This window comes from Myotis yumanensis, unplaced genomic scaffold, assembly GCF_028538775.1.
Source record: "Myotis yumanensis isolate MYYU_CA2020_CCGP unplaced genomic scaffold, mMyoYum1.0.hap1 SCAF_3, whole genome shotgun sequence".
NCBI lineage: Eukaryota > Metazoa > Chordata > Mammalia > Chiroptera > Vespertilionidae > Myotis > Myotis yumanensis.
The window spans coordinates 104,820,677-104,842,495 of record NW_027223754.1 but is presented as its reverse complement, the minus strand read 5'-3'; the positions used below and the strand labels follow the sequence as shown (position 1 = coordinate 104,842,495).

The window sequence follows — 21,819 nt, the reverse complement described above, 5'->3', positions numbered from 1 at the left end:
TGATCAGTTACTGAGCATTTTTTCATATGTCTCTTGGCATCTGTGCCTGCTTTGGAGCAGTACCTATTTAGATCCTTTGCCCATTTTTAAATTGGATTATTTGTTGTCCTTTTGTTAAGATGTATGAGTTCCTTATATAATTTGGATATTAGCCTTTTATCAGATGTATCATTGCCAAATATGTTCTCCCATACAGTGGGCTCCCTTTTCCTTTTATTGATGGTTTCTTTTGCCGTGCAGAGGCTTTTTATTTTGATGTAGTCCCATTTGTTTATTTTCTCCTTAGTTTCCTTTGCCCTAAGAGAGCGGTTCTCAACCTGTGGGTCACGACCCCTTTGGGGGTCAAACAACCCTTTCACAGGGGTCGCCTAAGACCATCGGAAAACACATATATAATTACATATTGTTTTTGTCATTAATCACTATGCTTTAATTATGTTCAATTTGTAACAATGAAAATATATCCTGCATATCAGATATTTACATTACGATTCATAAAAATTGCAAAATTACAGTTATGAAGTAGCAACGAAAATAATTTTATGGTTGGGGGTCACCACAACGTGAGGAACTGTATTAAAGGATTTTGGCATTAGGAAGGTTGAGAACCACTGCCCTAAGAGATGTATGTCCTCTTTGGAGAAATGTGTATTCAGGTCTTCTGCCATTTCTTACTTGGATTGTTTGTCTTCCTTTTATTGAGTTGTATGATTACTTTATTTTAAATATATATATTTCTGTTGATTTCAGAGAGGAAGGGAGAGGGAGATAAAGGTAGAAACATCAATGATGAGAGAGAATCATCAATTGGCTGCCTCCTGCACGCCTGCTACTGAAGATCAAGTCCGCAAACGGGGCATGTACCCTAACGGAATTGAACTCTGACCTCCTAATTCATAGGTTGACACTCAACCACTGTGCCACACCAGCCGGGCTGTATCAGTACTTTCTATATTTTGGATATTAACCCCTTACCAGATATGTTCTCCCATACATTGGGTTCCCTTTTCTTTTCATTGTGGTTTCTTTTGCTGTGCGGATGCTTTTTTTCCCCCGGATGCCGGCCCATTTGTTTTTTTTCTCCTTAGTTTCCATTGCCTTAGAGATGTATCGGTAAACATATTGCTTTGAGAGATGTCTGAGATTTTGCTACCTATGGTTTCTTCAAGGATTTTTATGGTTTCACGACTTACATTTAAGTGTTGTATCCATTTTAAGTTTATTCTTGTGTATAGTGTAAGTTTGTGGTCTAGTTTCATCTTTCTGCATGTACCACTCCAATTTTCCTAACACCATTTATTGAGGAGACTCTTTTCACTCCATTGTATGCTCTTGCCTCCTTTGTCAAATATTAATTGAGAGTTATGGCTTGGGTCAATTTGGGTGTCTGTTCTATTCTGTTGATCTGTTCTACTCTGTTCTATTCTACTGACCTGTTCTTGTGTCAGTACCAGGCTTTTTTTATTAGTGTGGTTTTGTAGTATAACTTCATATCTGGTATTGTGATCCCTCCCACTTTGTTATTCTTTCTGAAGATTGATGCAGGAACTTGAGGTCTTTTTTGGTTCTATATGAAATTTTTTGGAGTATTTTTTCTAAATCTGTGAATTATGCCCTTGGTATTTTAATAGGGATTGCATTGAATCTGTAGATTGCTTTGGGTAGTATGGATATTTTAATGATGTCCATACCAATCATTGAACACAACATGTATATTCTTCCATTTTTTTATATCTTGCTCTATCTCTATTTTTTTTCAAAGTCCTGTAGTTTTCCGAGTATGTCTTCTGTCTTCTTGGTTAAGTTTATTCCTTAGTATGATAAATTGGATTTTGTATTTAGTTTCTCTTCTTGAGACTTCATTATTGGTCTATAAAAATGCCATCAATTTCTGGGTTTTAATTTTTTATCCTGCTACATTCCCGAATTCATTTATCAAATCTAGTAGTTTTTGGTGGAGTCTTTAGGGTTTTCTATGTACAATATCATGTCATCTGCAAATAATGAAAGTTTTACTTCTGCCTTTCGAATTTGGATGCCTTTTTGTTATTCTCTGATTGCTGTGGCTAGGACTTCTAGTAATAAGTTGAATAAGAGTGGTGAAAGCTGACATCCCTGTCTTGTTCTTGTTTTTAGGAGAAATGGGCTGTAGATTTGTCACATATGGCCTTTATTATGTTGAGATATGATCCCTCTTCCCACTTTGCTGAGTTTTTGTCAAAAAGGGTGCTGAGTATTTGACAAAGGAGGCAAGAACATACAATGGAGTAAAGATAGTCTCTTCAACAAATGGTGCTGGAAAAACTGGACAAAGACATGCAAAAAGATGAAACTAGATCACCAACTTAACGCCATACACAAGAATAAACTCAAGATGGATATACAACTTAAATGTAAGGCATAAAACCATAATAATCATAGAGGAGAACATAGGCAGTAAAATCTTAAACATCTCATGTAACAATATGTTCACCGATACATCTAGGGCCGTGGTCAGCAAACTGCGGCTCGCAAGCCACATGCGGCTCTTTGGCCCCTTGAGTGTGGCTCTTCCTAAGCCTTAGGAGTACCCTAATTAAGTTAATAACAATGTACCTACCTATATAGTTTAAGTTTAAAAAATTCGGCTCTCAAAAGAAATTTCAATCGTTGTACTGTTGATATTTGGCTCTGTTGACTAATGAGTTTGCCGACCACTGAATTCTAGGGCAAAGGAAATTAATGAGAAAATAATCCAATGGGACTGCATCAAAATAAAAAGTTTCTGCACAGCAAAATCAAGCACCATCAAAATGAAAAGGGAACCCACTGTATGGTAGAACATATTTGCCAATGATATATCTGATAAGGGGTTAATATCCAAAATATATAAAGTACTCCTACAACTCAACAAAGGAAGACAATACAATTAAAAAATGGTAGAAAACCTCAATAGATATTTCTCCAAAGAGGACATACAAATGGCCAAGGGACCTATGAAAAATGCTCAAAGTCACGAATCATCAGAGAAATGTAGATTAAAATCACAATGAGCTATTACCTCACACCTGTCAAAATGGCTATCGTCAAAAAATCAGCGAACAACAAGTGCTGGGGAGGATGTGGAGAAAAGGGAACACTGGTTCACTGCTGGTGCAGCCATTATTAAAAACAGTAGGAAGTTTCCTCAAAAAATAAAAAATGGAACTCCTGTTTGATTCAGCAATCCCACTTCTGGGAATATATTGTAAAACCACCAAAACACCAGTGAGAAAGAACATATGCACTCCTATGTTCATAGAAGCATTATTTACAATAGCTAAGATTTGGAAACAGCTCTAGTGCCTATCAGTAGTTGAATGGACAAAAAAGTTGTAGGGCATTTACACAATGGGATACTATGCAGCTGTAAAGAAGAGGAGTCTTTTATTATTTGGGACAGCATGGATGTACCTGGAAAATACTATGCTAAGGAAAATTAGCCAATCTGAGAAAGATAAATATCACATGATCACACTTATTTATGGAATCTAATAAACAAAATGAATTAACCAACAAAATAAGACCCAAAGAATGGAGCCATGGAACAGACATACCTTGATGTGGAGTTGGGGGGACCAAAAAAGAGAAACCAAAGAACTTATATACTTACATGCATAGGCATGGACAAGGCCAATAGTGTAGTGAATACCTGGGGGGTTTGGTAAGGGCTTGGAGGAGGGGGCTCAGAGGGTAAAAATGTGAGATATCTGTAATAGTAACAATAATAAAAAATATATTTTAAGAAAAGGGTATTGAATTTTCTCAAATGCTACTTTTGCATCTATTGATATGATTATGTTATTTTTGTGTTTCAGTGTGTTTATGTGATATATTAGGTTTATTGATTTATGAATATTGTACCACCCCTCCATTCTGGGAATAAATCCCACATGGTCATGGTGTATGAGCTTTTTAATATATTGCTGGATCCGATTTGCTAATATTTTGTTGAGGATTTTATAGCATCTGTGTTCATTGGGGATATTGGCCTGTAATTATCTTTCTTTGGAGTGTCTTTATCTGGTTTTGGAATTAGGATAACACCTATCCTCCTTATAAAAAGAGCTTGGAAGTGTTTCTTCATCTTGGATTTTCTGGAATAGTTTGAGGAGTATAGCTGTTAGTTTTTCTCTGAATGTTTGGTAAAGCTCCCCTGTGAAGCCGTTCGGACCAGGACTTTTGTTGGGAGTTTTTTTATTACTGCTTCTATTTCATCAGTTGTTATTGGCCTATTCAGGTTTTCTGATTCTTCCTGATTTAATTTTGGAAAGTTGTATTTTTCTAAGAATTTGTCCATTTCATCCACATTCTCCAGCTTGTTGGCATATAGTTCTTCATAGTATAAATCCTTTGTATTTCTGTGGTGTCAGTTGTTACTTCTTCACTTTCTTTTCTGATATTTTTTTGAGTTCTCTGTGTTTCTTGATGAGTCTGGCTAACAGTTCATCAATCTTGTTTATCTTTTCAAAGACCTAGTTCTTGATTTCCTTGATTTTTTTTGTATTGTTTTTATAGTCTCTCTTTTATTTTTGCTCTAATCTTTATTATTTCCTTCCTTCTACTTACTCTGGGCTTTTCTTGTTGTTTTCTTTTTAATTTTTTAAGTTGTAGGGTTAAATAGTTTCATATTGATTTTTCTTGTTTTTTAATGTAGGTCTTAATGCTATCAACTTCCTTCTCAGGACTGCTTTTGCTGTATCCTAGAGATTTGGGATTGTTGTATGTTCATTTTCATTTGTTTCCAGGAACATTTTTATTTCTTTCTTGATCTCATTGGTAACTCATTCATTGTTTAATAAAATGCTATTTAGCCTCCATGTATTTAAATGCATTTTGAGTGTTCTTACTGTAGTTGATTTTTAATTTTATTCCATTGTGATCTCTGAAGATGCTTGATCTGATTTCAGTCTTCTTGAACTTGTAGAGGCTTGTTTTGTGTCCTAACATGTGGTCTGCCTTTAAGAATGACCCATGGGTACTTGAGGAGAATGTATATTCTTCATCTTTGGGGTGAAATGTTCTATAAATGTCAATTAAATCCATCTGATCCAGTGTGTCCTTTAGAGTCACTGTTTCCTTATTAATTTTTTATCTACAAGATCTATCCAGTGAATTCAGTGGAGTGTTAAAATCCCCTACTATGACTGTATTGGTGTTGAGCTCTCCCTTAATTTCTCCTAGAAGTTTTTTTAAATATATTTGGATGCTCCTCTTTTGGGTGCATATATGTATACCAGGGTTATATCCTCGTTAGATCAATTCTTTTAGTATTAAAGTAGTGACTTTTAGTGTCTCTTGTGCTGGCCTTTATTTTGAAGTCTATTTTGTCAACTTTTTTTTTTTCATTTCCATTTGCATGGAAATTTTTTTTTCATCTATGCGTTCTCTTTCTGTGTGCATCTTTTGTGCTGAGGTAGGTCTCTTGTAGATAGCATAAAAGGGTCATATTTTTGTATCCATTCAGCTACCCTATGTCTTTTGATTGGACCATTTAAGCCATTTACATTTAAGATTATTATTGATAGGTACTTATTTCTTGCCATTTTAATTATTTATTGCCTATGTTTCTCTCTCTATTTCTTCTCATTATAGCAGTCCTTTTACAATTCCTTTCAGGGCTGGTTTGGTGTTGCCTGGGAAGTTTTTTATTTCACCATCTATTTTGAATGATAGTCTTCTTGGATATAGTAATCTTGGTTTCAGATCCTTGCTTTTTATTACCTTGAATACTTCATGCCATTTCGTTCTGGCCTCTAGAGTTTCTGATGAGAAATCAGCTGACAGCCTTATGTGAGCACCTTTATAAGTAACACATAGCTTTTCTCATGCTGCCTTTAAGATTCTCTCTGTGTTTAATTTTTTTGCATTTAAATTATGTGTCTGGGTGTGGGCCTGTTTGGCCTCTTCTTTCTTGGGAATCTCTATGTTTCCAGGACTTGTGTGTCTTTTTACTTCACCAGGTTATGGAAGTTTTCTGCCATTATTTCTTCAAACACTTTATCCCTTACTCACTTTCTTCCCCATCTGTCTTTTCTATTATGTGAATATTGTCACGTTTCCTGTTGTCCCACAGTTCCCTTAAGGTTTCCTCCTATTTTAAATTGTTTTCTTCTTTATAGTCTTTCATTAAGAGACTAGAGGACTGGTGCACGAAATTCGTGCACTTGGGAGGGCCTGCCTCAGCCCGATGCGAGAGGGTGCAAGCCAGGCTGAGGGACACCACCAGTGCACTATCGGGGCTGGGGAGGGATGCGGGAGGTTGGCCAGCCGGGGAGGGTTCCAGAGCTTGTCTGGCCTATCCCACTCAGTCCTAATCTGCCGGACCCCAGCAGCAAGGTAACCTATCAGTTGGAGCATCTGCCCCCTGGTGGTCAGTGCACATCATAGCGACTGGTTGACCAGTCGACTGTCTGCCCCCTTGTGGTCAGTGCATGTCATTGCAAGCAGTTGAGTGGCCTTAGCATATCATTAGCATTTTACGCTTTGATTGGTTGAATGGACGACGGGACACTTAGCTTATTAGGCTTTTATTATATAGGATTTTTTTTCCTACCATGTCTTCTAATTCACCTATCCATCCCTCATCTTCCCCAATCTATTGTGTATTCCTTCCAATATGTTCTATATTAGTGCTATATCATTTTTTATTCCCACCTGGTCTTTTTTTGTTGTTGTTACTATATCTTTAGTCATGTTCTTGAGCATCCTTACCATCATTATTCTGAACTCTGTATCTGATAAATTTCTTATCTGCATTTCAGGCTTCTGTTTTTGTTTCCCTATTTTGGTTGCCTATTTGGGTTTGTGTCTGCATATTAGGTATATTTGCTACTGATCTCAATCTCTAGTGCAGGATAATGTCAGACACTGTTTTTGATTAAATCTTTATTGTTCAGATTATTACATTTGTTCCTCTTTTTTCCCCCCATAGCTCCCCTCCACCCAGTTCCCACCCCACCCTCTGCCCTCACTCCCCACCCACTGTCCTCATTCATAGGTGCACGATTTTTGTCCAGTCTCTTCCCGCATCCCCCACACCCCTTTCCCCCCCCAAGAATAGTCAGTCCATTCCTTTCTGTGTCCCTGATTCTATTATAATCACCAGTTCATTCTGTTCATCAGATTATTTATTCACTTGATTTTTAGATTCACTTGTTGATAGATGTGTATTTGTTGTTCATAATTTGCATCTTTACCTTTTTCTTCTTCTTCCTCTTCTTAAAGGATACCTTTCAGCATTTCATATAATACTGGTTTGGTGGTGATGAACTTCTTTAGCTTTTCCTTATCTGTGAAGCTCTTTATCTGACCTTCAATTCTGAATGATAGCTTTGCTGGATAAAGTAATCTTGGTTGTAGCTTCTTGCTGTTCATCACTTTGAATATTTCTTGCCACTCCCTTCTGGCCTGCATAGTTTCTGTTGAGAAATCAGGTGACAGTCGTATGAGTACTCCCTTGTAGGTAACTGACTTTTTCTCTTGCTGCTTTTAAGATTATCTCTTTGTCTTTTGCTCTTGGCATTTTAATGATGATGTGTCTTGGTGTGGTCCTCTTTGGATTCCTTTTGTTTGGGGTTCTATGCACTTCCTGGACTTGGAAGTCTATTTCTTTCACCAGGTAGGGGAAGTTTTCTGTCATTATTTCTTCAAATAGGTTTTCAATATCTTGCTCTCTCTCTTCTTCTGGCACCCCTATAATTCGGATGTTGGTACGCTTGAAGCTGTCCCAGAGGCTCCTTACACTATCTTCATATTTTTGGATTCTTTTTTCATTTTGCTTTTCCGGTTGGGTGTTTTTAGCTTCTTCATATTTCAAATCTTTGACTTGATTCTTGCGATCCTCTGGTCTGCTGTTGGGAGTCTGTACAATATTCTTTATTTCAGTCAGTGTATGCTTAATTTCTAGTTGGTTCTTTATCACAACATCGAGGGTCTCACTAGATTTCTTGAGGATCTCACTACATTTATCAGCGGTCTCACCAGTCTTTGAGGGTCATACTAAATTTATCTGCGGCTTCTAGACAGTTCTTGAAAAACCTTAAAAGTGTGGTTTTGAACTCTATATCCAGCAGTTTGCTTTCCTCCATTTCTGTCATTTGTGTCCTGTTTCTTTGTTTCCGCATTTTTTATGCTTCCTTGTGTTGATAAAGTGGTTTTCTCTGCTAAGTGTCCTCTAGGGCCCAGTGGTTCAGCCTCCCCAATTACCTGAGGAGGACACTCTTGGTGCTCCCCCTTGTGTTCTTTGTGCACAGTCTTGTTGTAGTTAAGCCTTGATTGTTGTAAGTAACACTGGGAGGGATTGACCTCCAGGCCAATTGGCTGTGAGAATCAGCTGTGTCTGCAGTGGGAGAACTTTTTCCTGGAGCTCTAGGGAGGTGCTAATTTAGCCTCTGCCTGAGGCTATCCAGCAAACGCCTCCGTGCAAGGCTTGGGCGGGGCGGGTCCCAGGGGATCAACAGGGCAGGCCAAGCCAGCAGTTATGGCTGTTCTCAGTCCTGCCTTCAGAGGCCCTGCTTCTCAGTGTCCCAGCAATTGCTGCAAGTACCTCCGAGAGAAAGCTGCCCTCGAGTTCTGACCGATGCCAGACAGTCCCGCTTCTCCCATATGAGTCTAGGTCCCCAGAGACTCACCCGGAACTGGAGCTCAGAGCCTGAGACTCCCTCTCTATTGAAAAAGACAACCGCGCCCTCAGTCGCCAGCCCGCTCTGCGTGCGCCTCTGTACCTTAGTATTTTACTTCCTCACCACACCTCCTCTGAGTGTCGGTATGCTTTTCTCTTTCCTTCTAGTTGTAGAATTTCCACTCAGCCAGCCTTCCTGTGGTTCTGGGTGATGTCCATTCCGTCTTTTAGTTGTACTTTTGAAGTGGTTGTGCGAGGCAGCAATTTCCGGTGTTTACCTATGCCGCCATCTTGGTTTCTCAGACACTGTTTTTGAATGGGCCTGATTAACCTGTTTGAAGCTATCAGCAATCCACAGAATGTGGCTCCCTCTGCTGGAGCTAGGTGTCTTTGGAAATGACCAAGATGTGCACCAGAGTCTGCTTTTCCTAGCCTTGGGCCCAGAAGGAGATCAGGTAAAGAATCAAAGTCTCCAGAGATCAATCTCTGCCTGCAGTCCAATGGCTTATCCTCAGCCTATCAGCCACAGGGTAGGGTTGGGCAACTGCCTTCCCCCAGTCAAAAACCTCCTGGATAGCAAAGGTCCTCCAGAGAAAGATGTCCTCTGTGGTATGAGGGAATGACTCAGCACAGGAAACGGGTGACTGCCCTACAAGCTGCAACCCCAAAACTCCCAAATCTGGACTCTCCTCACACTGTTCTAGTCCACTCTGCCTTCCCTCTGCCAAAGCCTACAGTGAGTGGCTGCACACAAAATTTTGTGTGTTGGCCTTTTAAGAGGGTGCCTGAATTTCCAGCCGTCTCTTGCTGGTAGACAGCAACCCTGCTGCTTTTCACAGCCAAGTGTAATGTGGCCACCCACCTCAATTGTGCTCTTGTCTGGGGAGCCCAGCTTGAGGTTTAGACCCCAGAGTTCTCAGTGGGAACCCCTCATAGCTGAGATATCCTTCCAGAACTTCAACTGCTGTCTTTAGGAGCCCAGCCAGCCCTTTCACACTTCTTACCAGTATCCATGCACTCTCCACTTTCCATCCTTGGTTATCAGGGTTCTCTCCAGCTAGTCTTCAATTGATTTTCAGGGTATTTTTTCTGTATTTCAGTTGTATTTCCAAGTTTGGTCCTGGGAATGTCAGTGTCACTTCTACTTACTCCACTGCCATGTTGGTAACCTGTAGGTTTCTTAATTATAGGTTATTTGCCTTAGGTTTATTTGTAGAGATTTAAAAGTATTTTTTGTTGTTGCAATTTTAAATGAAATATTTTATTTCTAGGTACCTATTATTAGTTACCTGTTTATTTCTTAAAGGTATTTTGAGTTTCCTAAGCATAAAAAAATGTCAGCTGAGTTATACTTTATAATATTTCCTTTTACCCTGGCCTTATTGGATATTAATATTGCCCTAACTCATTTTTGTTTTTATTTTACAAAAATGTTTTGCTGGTATATTTATTGTGCAATATTTTGGGGATTTGTTTATTTGGTAGGTTACTTGGTTTACAAATTACATATAAATGGTTTCTGTTTATTAAATCAATGAAGAGACTTAGGAATTTCAAACAACTGTAAAGTTAAATATTTTTTCTTATTTTCTTACTTTTTCCTTCTATTTTATTTTTATTCATTATTATTCTTGTACCAGGGGCTCAGTGCACAAATTTGTGCACTTTGAAAGGAACTGTGGGCTGCGAGGCTGTGGTGGGCAAAGGGACAGGATCTCGGCCCATCCTCTGCACCTCCCACCCCACCCCCAGCCTCTGCCGCTGTGGCCCCTGGTCCCCTGTCTGCCGGCAGCCCCGCTCCAGCCACTACGGCTCCCACGAACTGATTGGGGCTGGCGCCAGCTGGTGTCATCAGCAGGTGTGAGTTGCAGCTGCTGCTCCCATTGCCCCTCAGGAGCTGGGGGAGGTGGAGAAGCCCTCAGGGGCGAATGGGGCAGGCAGCCACCTCTCGCACCTGCTGATGGTGCCGAGTGATCAGGACTGGTGCCGGGCGCTGGCAGCCGATGCAAGCGGCGGCACTGGAGCTGGCTGCGGGTGCGAGCGGGGCGGTTGCTGGCAGAGGGTGCAAGAGGCTGCTGCCAGCCTCGATTGCCCCTCAGGAGCAGGAGCAGGGGGAGGTGAAGAAGCACTGAGGGGCGATCGGGGCCAGCAGCCACCGCTTGCACCCGCTGACGGCGCCAAGCGATTGGGGCTGGTGCCGGGCATGGGAAGCGGGTGTGAGCGTTGGCTCTGGCGCCGGCTGCGAGTGCGAGTGGGCCGGTGCCGGTGACGGCAGGAGGTGCGAGCTCCCAGCGCGACCACGGTGCGTGGGAGCAAAGAATTTTCAGTAACCACCAGAGGCTCGCCCCGATGACAGTGACTGGCACCCAGCCTTGGTCTGGCGCCCCTGGTCACCTGTTCCACCATCCCACCATGGCCGATGCCCTCCATGTTCTGCACTCTGACTCCTGCTGCCAACACCCGCCATGTTCCGCGCACACCCCATGATGGTCAGCGCACGTCATAGCAACCTATTGTTCGGCTGTTCTGTTGTTCTGCCGTTCGGTCTATTTGCATATTAGGGTTAGGGTTTTACTAATATATGTGTAGATAACAGTTTTTTATCTTTAAAATTTTATCTTTCATTGGTAGTGATCACCTTCATATTCTTCATGGTTGTCAGTATACAAAAACTAAAAAAAAAAAGCTGTTTTACACTCCACTATTTGACTTCATATTCCTTCTTTTTTATCCATTTATCTTTTGTTGGAATTCTATGCATTTTTACTTCTGTGCCTCTGAATTTATGGCTTCTTACTGTTTCTTCTGTTCTTTGATTTCCTTTCCTGATATGTTCATTCTAATTTTCTTTTAATAGAAAATGTCTCGAGTGTTTTCCTCAAAAAGGGCACATATAGTGCTATAGTTGAGAAACCAATTCCAGTTCATTTTCTTTTCTTTATCAGAACCTTAGTTTCTTTCTGAAATCTTACAAATAAAAGTTTCCTTATTTTTAGAGTTCAGAAATGCCTTTAATCTTGGAGTTCAGATATTTCACCAAGAGGTCTAGGTGTGTATCTTATAATTCTTCCTCTAACTCTGTAATCCCTTTGGATAGGAAAACTCCAAGTCTTTAAAGTTTAGGAAACTTTGTTTTAATTGTCCCTTTAGTTATTGGTTTTTCACTTGTTCTTTTTTCTCTGATACGCCTATTTTGTACTGTATTTGTCTTCTAAGTCACTTATCCATGTATGATACCTGTTTTTTCTAGTATTGCCATTTTCAATGCGATTTTTTTCTTATTTTTATGTAAGTATTTAGCTGTTGGTAATATTATTTCTAATCTTCACCATTCTTTGTAGTTAGTAATTTGAAGTCACAGTTTTATATCTAAAAGTATTTACCTTCTCTGCTTATATCTTATAGTTTATATGTATTCTTAATTTGTATTATAGGTTTTTAAAGTTCTTTTTCATTCTTTTATTGCATCTCCAATTGATAGACACCATCTATCCTAGTTGTTTATTTGTATTAAGTTCCTTAAACAAGATATGTTCTTTTTTGGCTGACCATGTCAGGGCTTGTGTGTTCCCTTTGGACCTTACGCATATCGAATTATTGGTTTCTTGGACAGTTATTGTCTAGCAATGAGAGGTAATTTTTTTTCTGTTGTATCTTTGACCAATGGTTTGGTTAGGACATTTCCCATGGTGGATGCAAAGGAGTATGGTTTAGGTTATCAGTCTCATGGGCTTCAACTCAGTCCAAACTAGGGTAGTTTTCCTTGACAGCTCCTAGCATAGAGCCTTTTTCATAACTGAGTGCAAGTGGGCAGGGCCACTTTCTTTCTGTTTGCTTGGATGAGCCACATGGCTTGCAAAATTGGTTCCTCAGATGGCAGTGGATTCTGCACGCAACATCTGCCTCCCACTTCTGAGTCATTCCACTGTTGTAGGGAGTGGTGCCCAGAAGTGACTGTCTGTTAGCTTAGCCAGTGACAGTGGTTCCTCTCTGCATTCCATATACAGGCTACACTTTCTTCTGGATGGTATATGTAGGCACTTTCCAAAAAGTGTTCTTAAAACCTGTCGGCCGGTCGGCCGTTCAACCAATCAAGGCGTAATATGCTTATGATAAGCTAAGGCTGCTCAACTGCTTGCTATGACATGCATTGACCACCAGGGCGCAGACAGTCGACCGGTCGACCAGTTGCTATGACCTGCACTAACCACGAGGGGCAGACACTCTGACCGGTAGGTTAGCTTTCTGCTGAGGTCTGGCTGATCAGGACTGAGCAAGATGGGCCAGACATGCTCTGGAGCCCTCTCGCAGTCCTTCCCTGGCTGGCCAACCTCCCGTGTCCCTCCCTGGCCCCGATCGTGCACCGGTGGGGTCCCTCGGCCTGGCCTGCATCCTCTCGCAATCTGGGACCCCTCGGGGGATGCCGAAGAGCTGGTTTCAGCCCGATCCCGCAGGCCAGGCCTAGGGACCCCACTGGTGCACGAATCCGGGCACCACGCCTCTAGTATATCTATAATATAACAATGTTTATTCAAAACCTTACAAGTGAAGGAGAAATGTGGCGGGTAGTATAGGATCAATTATTCATGATCCTATCATTCTATATATAGTTACTACTACGATTCTTACTTATGTCCTCCTCCCACCCCTCTTGGCATAAGTGATTTTTCCTAACATAGTATACATACATATCCTGGGTTTTTCTTTATTTGGCTCCAGTCGTTGATTATTATTATGGTATTAAATAATTTGACTAAAACTTGAAATTAACTTCTTATTAATCTTTATATAGAAAATGAAGACCTTTCCAATCAGTCAAAACCCACACAAAATCAAAGTAAGTACCAAATTTGATTCAGATATAACTGATTTCTGTCTTGATTGTCTGCTCAGTTGTTATTCACAGATAACAATTTGAGTTGAGTGTATTTGGAATCTTTATGCTTTAGGGAAAGTTCCTGGTTAAAGAATTTAACTGATCAGTACTTGATAAAAGAGACTTAATGTGGTACATTTTATATATACGACATGAAATGCACATACTAACTGAATTTAAAATTAACCATATGCCTTTGTATTGTATTTGCAACGTTTTCAATGTAATCTAACTGCTAGGTGATTATATCTACATATGCTTTACAGTACATTATAGTAGAAACCTCATTTCTTTCTGAATATAAACATATAGATGTGATAAAAACCCTTTTGAGAAAAACATGTCAGATACTACTTTAATTCTTTTAATTTAAAAAAAAGTTGTTTTTTTTTTACTTTTTTAATTACAGTTGACATTTAATATTAAATTTCAAGTATACAAAAGAGTGCTTAGACATTTATATAAATTTCTAGAGATCCTCCCAATAAGTTTAATACCCACCCGGCATTCTATATAATAAAACCCTAATATGGAAATTGACCAAATGGTGGAACATCCGGACGCTATGATGCACATTGACCACCAGGGGGCAGGTGCTCAATGCAGGAGCAGCCCCCTGGTAGTCAATGCGCTCCCAAAAGGGGGAGTGCCGCTCAACCAGAAGCCGGGCTCAGGGCTGGTGTGTGCAGTGGTGGCGGCGGGAGCCTCTCCTGCCTCTTCTGCAGGGGGCAGTGAGGAGCGAGGGGTCCCGGACTGTGAGAGGGCGCGGGTTGTGCTGAGGTCCCCCCACCCTCCCGGTGCAGGAATTTCGTGCACCGGGCCTCTAGTAGTTATATATATCTATATGTGTATATATATATACATATACATATCATGTTTATATATAACTATAATAAATAGTTATTACAATATTGACTGTATTCCCTATGCTGTACTTTACATTCCCATGACTATTTTGTAACTGCCAATTTATAATTTTTAATTCCTTCACTTTTTCACCAAGCCCCTCAACCCTAAGGTTGTTCCTGGTATCTATGAGTTTGTTTCTGTTTTGTTTGTCCATTTGGTTTGTTTTTAGATTCTACATATAAATAAAATCATATTTATCTTTCTCTGATTTATTTCACTTAACATAATACCCTGTAAGTCCATCTATTTTGTAACAAATGGTAATATTTTATTATTTTTTATGGCTGAGTAATATTCCATTGTATATATATATATATATATACTAACTCTTCTTTACCCATTTTTCTGTCCATGGACACTTAGGTTCCTTCCATATCTTGACTATTGAAGATAACACTGCTGTGAATGTAGGGCTACTTATATCACTTTGAGTTAGTGTTTTGGATTTCTTCAGATAAGTACCCAGAGGTGCTATTGCTGGCTTACGGTAGATTGGTCTGTTTTGCATTTTTTGAGGACTCTCCATACTGTTATTTATAGTGCCTGCACCAATTTGCAATCCCACCAACAGTACATGAGAGTTCCCTTTTCTCCACATTCTTGCCAACACTTGTTTGTTGATTTATTGATGATAGACATTTTGACAGGAGGTAATATCTCATTGTAGTTTTAATTTGTCTTTCTCTGATGTTTAGTTACTTTGAGCATCTTAATATGTCTGCTGGCTATCAATATGTGCTTCTTGGAGAAATATCTCTTCAGGTCTTCTGTCCATTTCCCTCCCTTTTTTATTGAATTTATTGGGGTGACATCCTATATAATAAAAGCCTAATATACAAATTGTACCCTCAACCAGGAGTTCAACCATGAGTTTGAGCACGGGGTGGGGCTGCCTAGCCAATCGCCCACGGCCCTACCCCCGGCTGGCCCCGCCCCCGATCGGTCCCCCTGCCCCCGATTGGGGGCAGTACTGGCCGGCTAACCTCCTAGATCCTTTCCCCCCAGGCACCCTGTCCTGATCTCCAATTGGGGCGGGCCACCTGGACCTCACCCGTGCACAAATTCGAACACCAGGCCTCTAGTTCCTTAATAAAATTATGTAGGTTTCAGGTGTACAATTATATAATACACCATCTGTATATTATATTGTGTCTTCTGTCCATTCCTTAACCAGATTGTTTGTTTGTTTTAGTGCAAAGTTGTATAAGTTTCTTACATATTTTGGATATTAACCACTTATTGAATGTATCATTGGTGAATATATTCTCCCATTCAGTAGGTTGTCTTCTCATTTTATTGATGATTTCCTTTGTAAAAATGTTTCAGTTTAATGTAGTCTAATTTTTTTGTCTTTTCTTTCTCTTACCTGAGCAGATAATATCCAAAAATATTTCTAAGAGCATTGTCAAAGAATTTACTGCCTATGTTGTTGTTTTTCTAGAAGTTATATGGTTTGGGGTGTTACATTTAAGTCTTTAATTAATTTTGAGTTTATTTTCGTATATGGTGTAAGAAAGTGATCAAGGTATTTTTTTTGCATCTATGTGTTTTCCAAAACTACTTAGTGAAGAGAGTGTCTTTTCCCCATTGTATATTCTTGCCTCTTTTGTTATAGATTAATTGACCACATATATGTGGGTTTATTTCTGAGCTCCTTATTCTGATTCATTGAGCTAGGTTTTAATTTTTATACCAATACCATGCTGTTTTGATTAATATACCCTTTTGTAATATGGTTTGATATTAAGTAGCATGATACCTTGAACTTTCTTCTTTCTCAAGATTACTTTCACTATTCTCAGTCTTTTTATTATTATACTAGTGGCCCGGTGGACGAAATTCATGTGCGGGGGGGGGGGAGGGGGTCCCTCAGCCCAGCCTGCACCCTCTCCAATCTGGGACCCCTCGGGAGATAACTGGCAGTCGGACATCCCTCTCACAATCCAGAACCACTGGCTCCTAACTGCTCGCCTGCCTGCCTGATTGCCCCTAACTGCTTCTGCCTGCCAGCCTGATCTTCCCTAACTGCTCCCCTGCTGACTTGATTGCCCCTAACCACCTCTGCCTTGGCCCCACACCCAGGATTCCCTCCTCCAGCCGGCCACAGGCACCCTCCATCTGGTCAGCCATAGACACCCGGGACCCGGGCCAGCTTTGCCCAGGCCGGCAGCAGCTGCAGGGGATGGTGGGCAGGTGGCTTCGCCCGGGCTGCAGCCACAGGTGCGGGCGCCCGGGACCACAGGGTGGGTGGCTTCTCCGTCTCCCAGGCCACAGCCAGCTGCAGGTGCTGGTGCCCAGGACTGCGGGGTGGGCGGCTTCTCTGTCTCCCAGGCTGCAGCCAGCCCCAGGCACTGGTGCCCAGGACTGCCGGCAGGCGGCTTTGCCCAGGCCCGGCTTTGTCAGGAAGGACATGCGGATGGTCATCCGGAAGACATGCGGTCTAATTAGCATATTACCCTTTTATTAGAATAGATCATGGTGTGTTTTTTCTTGCCATCATTAACCATAGTAACAGTTGCTTATGTATTAAAGTTCTATTCCTGCTAAGTCTAGAAGCAGCCTCAGAATCCTTCTCACCATTCATCTTAAAACTGATGCTTAGTTGATCAGAATTGATACCTGAGGTGAAGCCTCTTACTGCAGATGTATCCCAGAATGTATGGCATCCTCTCTGCTTTATGATCCAGCTAATAATACAGTGCCTCAATCATGTTAATTGAGGTCATTTTTCCCCTTGCAGTTTCTAGTAGTAGATTACCATCTACTGCCTAGGAAGTAAAACTGACTGTCTCCATGTAGATCGCAAAATAAGGCATTTTTCTCATCAATAAAATTTCATTCTTTCAGCATGAGTAATTTTGTCAACAACCTTTTGAGGCAGTAACAGTTTATAACAAATTGAGTGAATTATTGTTTCAGATACTGTGCTGTGTCATACACAGATTTCATTTTATCTTTGCAACAACTTTATACAATAGGTACTATAATTACACAGATGAGAACACTCAGGTATAGAGAGATCAGGTAACTTGACCAGTAAAACCTGAAAGTGGCTGAGTCTCATTTCAAATCCACGAGCCATGCCATTTAACTATTACACTCCATTCAATATTGTGCTAGATCCTGCTCTTACTGGCTCACAAATTTTCAGGAATTTTGCAAGCTGGTTGATAAACATGGTCATTATTAAAAAGTAAATTATATAATCTTAAAAGTGAATAAATTACATTAAAAGCAAAGGTAATACATACTCTAACTTCATCACTCCTCAGTTATTTACTACACTTTACTGTCTGACTCTTGACATTATTTATATCTTTTGGGTCTTTCTGGTAGAATATAATAGTGTATTACTGCATGTTTTTCCTCAGCTCTGCATTTAGTGGCATCACATTAGCAGCTGAAATCAGCCATAGATGGAGAATTTATGCCACAGAAATTGGCCTATAGTATAAATCAGAGTGTTTTTTTTCTTTGATTAAGAGCCAGTTGTTAAACATTTATTGGCACAACACTGACCACATTGGTCTTGTCAGAATGTGTTATATTATGCAGATGAAAATCTATTTAAACAGACTTGATGTAGATATTTTCAAAGATGGAAGAATTGTCCCTGTCAACTATTTTAGTTGATTCATATCTTCACTAATTGTCATCATTGCAAAGTTTTCAGTCCCCACATGGATTGCTGGATATAATATGTCATGCCCTGTCCCTGTCCCCTCCCTTTGTAGCCTTTGTTACCTTAAGGACTCTAGTTTTCCCTTTATATGTTTAAGTACCAACCTTACCAGCTTAAAAATGTAAGTTTTTAACACTGCTCTCTGTGTTCCGTATCCTTCAGATGAAAAGTGGAGTTGGGTTGCGGCAGAGGAGAAAAATTCAGAAGGGGAATATTGGAGTAATGACTTCAGTGGGAGAAGAGGGAACCTATTTCCCGGGCCACAGGCACTGGTGCCCTGGACCACAGGGCTGGCAGCTTCTCCGGGTGGCTGCAGCCTGGGACCTTGGGGTGGGTGGCTTGTCCATCTCCTGGGCCACAGCCAGCCGCAGGCACTGGCGCCTGGACCTCAGGTGGGCGGCTTCTCTGTGTCCCCTGGGATGCAGTGTGGGCAGCTTTTCTGGCTGGCTACAGCCCGGGATAATGGGGCAGGTGGCTTCTTCGTCTCCTAGGCCGCAGCCACCCCTGGGCACTGGGGCCTGGCTTCTCAGTCTCCCCGAGGACATGGGCAGGCAGCTTCTCCAGCTGGCTGTGGCCTGAGATCACAGGGCAGGTGGCTTCTTTGTCTCCCAGGCTGCAGCCAGCCTCAGGCGCTGGGCCCAGGTTCTCTGTCTCACCTGGGATGCAGTGTGGGTGGCTTCTCCAGCTGGCTGTGGCCTGGGATCATGGGGTAGGCGGCTTCATCTCCTGGGCCGAAGCCAGCCTCAGGCGCTGGAGCCAGACTTCTCTGTCTCCCCTTACTTCTCGTCTCCAACAGGCCTGGAGCAGCCAGAGCCGGGATGCTTGCATGGTAGCCATGGCTGTGATGCAAGTATCCCAGCTCCTGCCTCCGCCATCTTTGTTGGGTTAATTTGCACATCACTCCTGATTGGCTCGTGGGTGCAGCTTGTGGACGTCATGAAGGGCCAGTTAATTTGCATGTTTCTCTTTTATTAGTGTAGATATTGAGATGCTCCTATATTGGGTACATATATGTTTGCCAGGGTTATGTCTACTTGTTGGATCAATCCCTTATTATTATGTAACTGGAGGCCTGATGCATGAAATTGTGCACTGGTAGGGGGAAGGGGGTTCCCTCAGCCTGGCCTGCACCCTCTTGCAGTCCGGAAGCCCTGCAGTCAATTTCCCCGCAGAGGGAGGCCCCGACCACCTGCTGCAGCGCCACCAGCCAGGTAGCCTGGGTCTCCCTCTGCAGGGCAATCGATCTTGGGGCTCCGCAATCATTCGCCCCAAAGAGGTAGTCCCTGCCCACCTGACTGTGGCTCCACGATGGATCGCCGCCACAGAGGGAGGCCCCGCCCACCCACCACAGCACCGCTGTGGGGTAGCCTGGGCCTCCCTCTTGGGGCAATAGATTGCACCCCGCAGCAGGAGGCCCAGCCCACCTGTCGCAGCCCACTGGTCGGTGGCCTGGGCCTCCCTCTTTGGGGTGATTGTGGAACCCCCTGATTGATCACCTCGCCAGACGGTGGCCTGGGCCTCCCTCTGTGGGGCGATCATGGGGCGATGGCAGGACCCCCGACCAATCGCATCACACCCGCCTTTGCTGGCCTGGCACCAGTGGGTGTCATAGTGTGGTCATCCAGACGGTCATTCCACTGTTTGGTTGATTTGCATATTATGCTTTTATTACTATAGATCACCTTCTTTGTCTCTTGTTATGGCCTTTGTTTCAAAGTTTATTTTGTCAGATATAAGTATTGCTGCCCCTGATTATTTTTTATTTCCATTTGAATGGAAAAATTTTTCACTTTCATCCTGTGTGTGTCTTCTGTTCTGAGGTGGGTCTCTTGTAGATAGCATATATATGGGTCATGTTCTCACCCATTCAGTTATCCTGTGTCTTTTGATTGGAGCATTTGATACACTTACATTTAATGTTATTATTGGTTCGAGGCCCAGTACACAAATTCGTGCATGGGTGGGGTCTCTTGGTCTGGCTGGTGATCAAGGCCTATTAGGGAGCCAGCCTGCTGGGGCAAGGGACCCCAGGAAGTTGGCTGGCCGGTTGGGGGACTGGCCGGCCTGGGGAAGGAGCCGTGGGAAACTGGCTGGTGGGGGGGGCAGGGCTGTGGGAGGTTGGCTGGCGAGGGTGGGGGGTGGGGCCGTGGGAAACTCGCTGGCGGGGGCGGGGGAGAGTCCACCTGAGGTTTGCCGCCTGAGGGGGCGGGGCCGCGGGAGGTTGGCCAGCAACCCCCCACCCATTGGTGTCAATTGGTGGGCCAACCGCCAGTGGTGGGCCGCAGGAGGTTGGCTGTGGGAGCTCACTGACTACCAGGGGGCAGCTACTGCATTGAGCATCTGCCCCTTTGTGGTCTGTGCGCATCATAGTGACTGGTCGTTCAGTCGTAACAGTCGCTTAGGCTTTTATATAGATAGAGGCCCGGTGCACGAAATTCGTGCACGTGGATGGGGGGGTCCCTCAGCCCCCCCTGCACCCTCTGCAATTTGAGACCCCTACACCTTTTTCTTATCTAGCTAACCTCTTCACATTTAAAAAAGTTAACTGAAATACCACCTACTCTAGGAAATCCTCTTTGAACAAATCTCTTTACAATCTGTATTAAGTATTTTTCTTTAACAGCAACTTAGAGTGGATGCAATGTGCTTCTGATTCTTGCATCTGAATTTTTTCTTCTTGCTTTTGTAATAGCAAAGCTTATCCAATTTACATTTGCCCTTCAGGGGTTTATATTTGGTTCAGTTTCTAGTTGGCTCCCTGCTTTTTTTTTTAAGCAATAAATTTGGGTTGTGATAGTAAGCCTCACTTGTAATCAAGCCTGTAGGTCTCCCTATCTGAATATTTCTATAATATCTATCATTTTAGCATACCAGAGATTGTGTTCATTTATAGAAAATAACAATAAATGTCACCTGATCATTTGCTCTTCTAGTAATATTTTATAGCAAGATGTATTATCCTAGTAATTTAACTATTACAAAACTGAGGCGTGCAGAAATAAATCACATTGAACAATAAAGAATGACTCAAATATCAAAGCATAGTAGACTTACGGCCTCCCTTGTCCTGTGCCTCAGATATCATAGCATATTATACAGTTCACATGGAACTCAGTTTCCTTTAATATAGGAAGGGATCCCATATTCATGAAGCAGCTACTTCCACACATATTTTTTTTATTTATTCACAGCACATAATTGTTTTTTATTTAATTCACAGCACAACAGTTGTACTAATTGTTGGAAAATCATCCTAGCAATTGCCTCTGTTCCTCTCTATTGTTGCCTTACATTCTGATGTCATTACTGCGCTTTTATCATCCACTCACTCTAATAAGAGTATGAATTGTTTAAGGACAGAGATCATGGCTTGAGCTTGTGTGTTCCCTGTCATGGTGCCTAGATAAATACTCAAATGCCATCCAGTCCAAATTACTGTGATGAGAGAGGCCCACCGTTGCTGGAGACCTCTGATTTTTATTTAAGGGGCCTCACTTGTTCTGCGCCTTTACAGAGGGGTGAATAGTGGCTGAGGGAATTTGAGGAAACCCAGACAGAATTCTCCTCCTAAAAGATTTTGCTAAGCTGGCGCCCAGAACTGCCGGGCATTTGTCCAATTAAAACCTGGACACACAGCAATAACCAAGGCACTGTTCTCCTACTGCTAATGCCTGGGGATCAAACCCCAGCCTGCAGGAACTCACCCCGGCA

At 42.0% G+C, this 21,819-nt stretch overlaps 1 protein-coding gene across 5 annotated transcripts in view; it reads left to right on the top strand.

The window, feature by feature from the left end:
- The window catches only part of PROSER1 (proline and serine rich 1), a 157,559-nt gene that overhangs the window by 121,387 nt on the left and 14,353 nt on the right, over positions 1–21,819 (top strand). For 4 of the 5 annotated variants that reach the window (XM_070409240.1, XM_070409239.1, XM_070409237.1 and 1 more), the window contains one exon: positions 13,434–13,478. The exons of the other annotated variant lie outside the window; for it this stretch is intronic. In XM_070409240.1, coding sequence (XP_070265341.1) covers positions 13,434–13,478 — 45 coding nt within the window. The remainder of the gene's footprint in view (positions 1–13,433; positions 13,479–21,819) is intronic. 5 annotated transcript variants of the gene reach the window in all.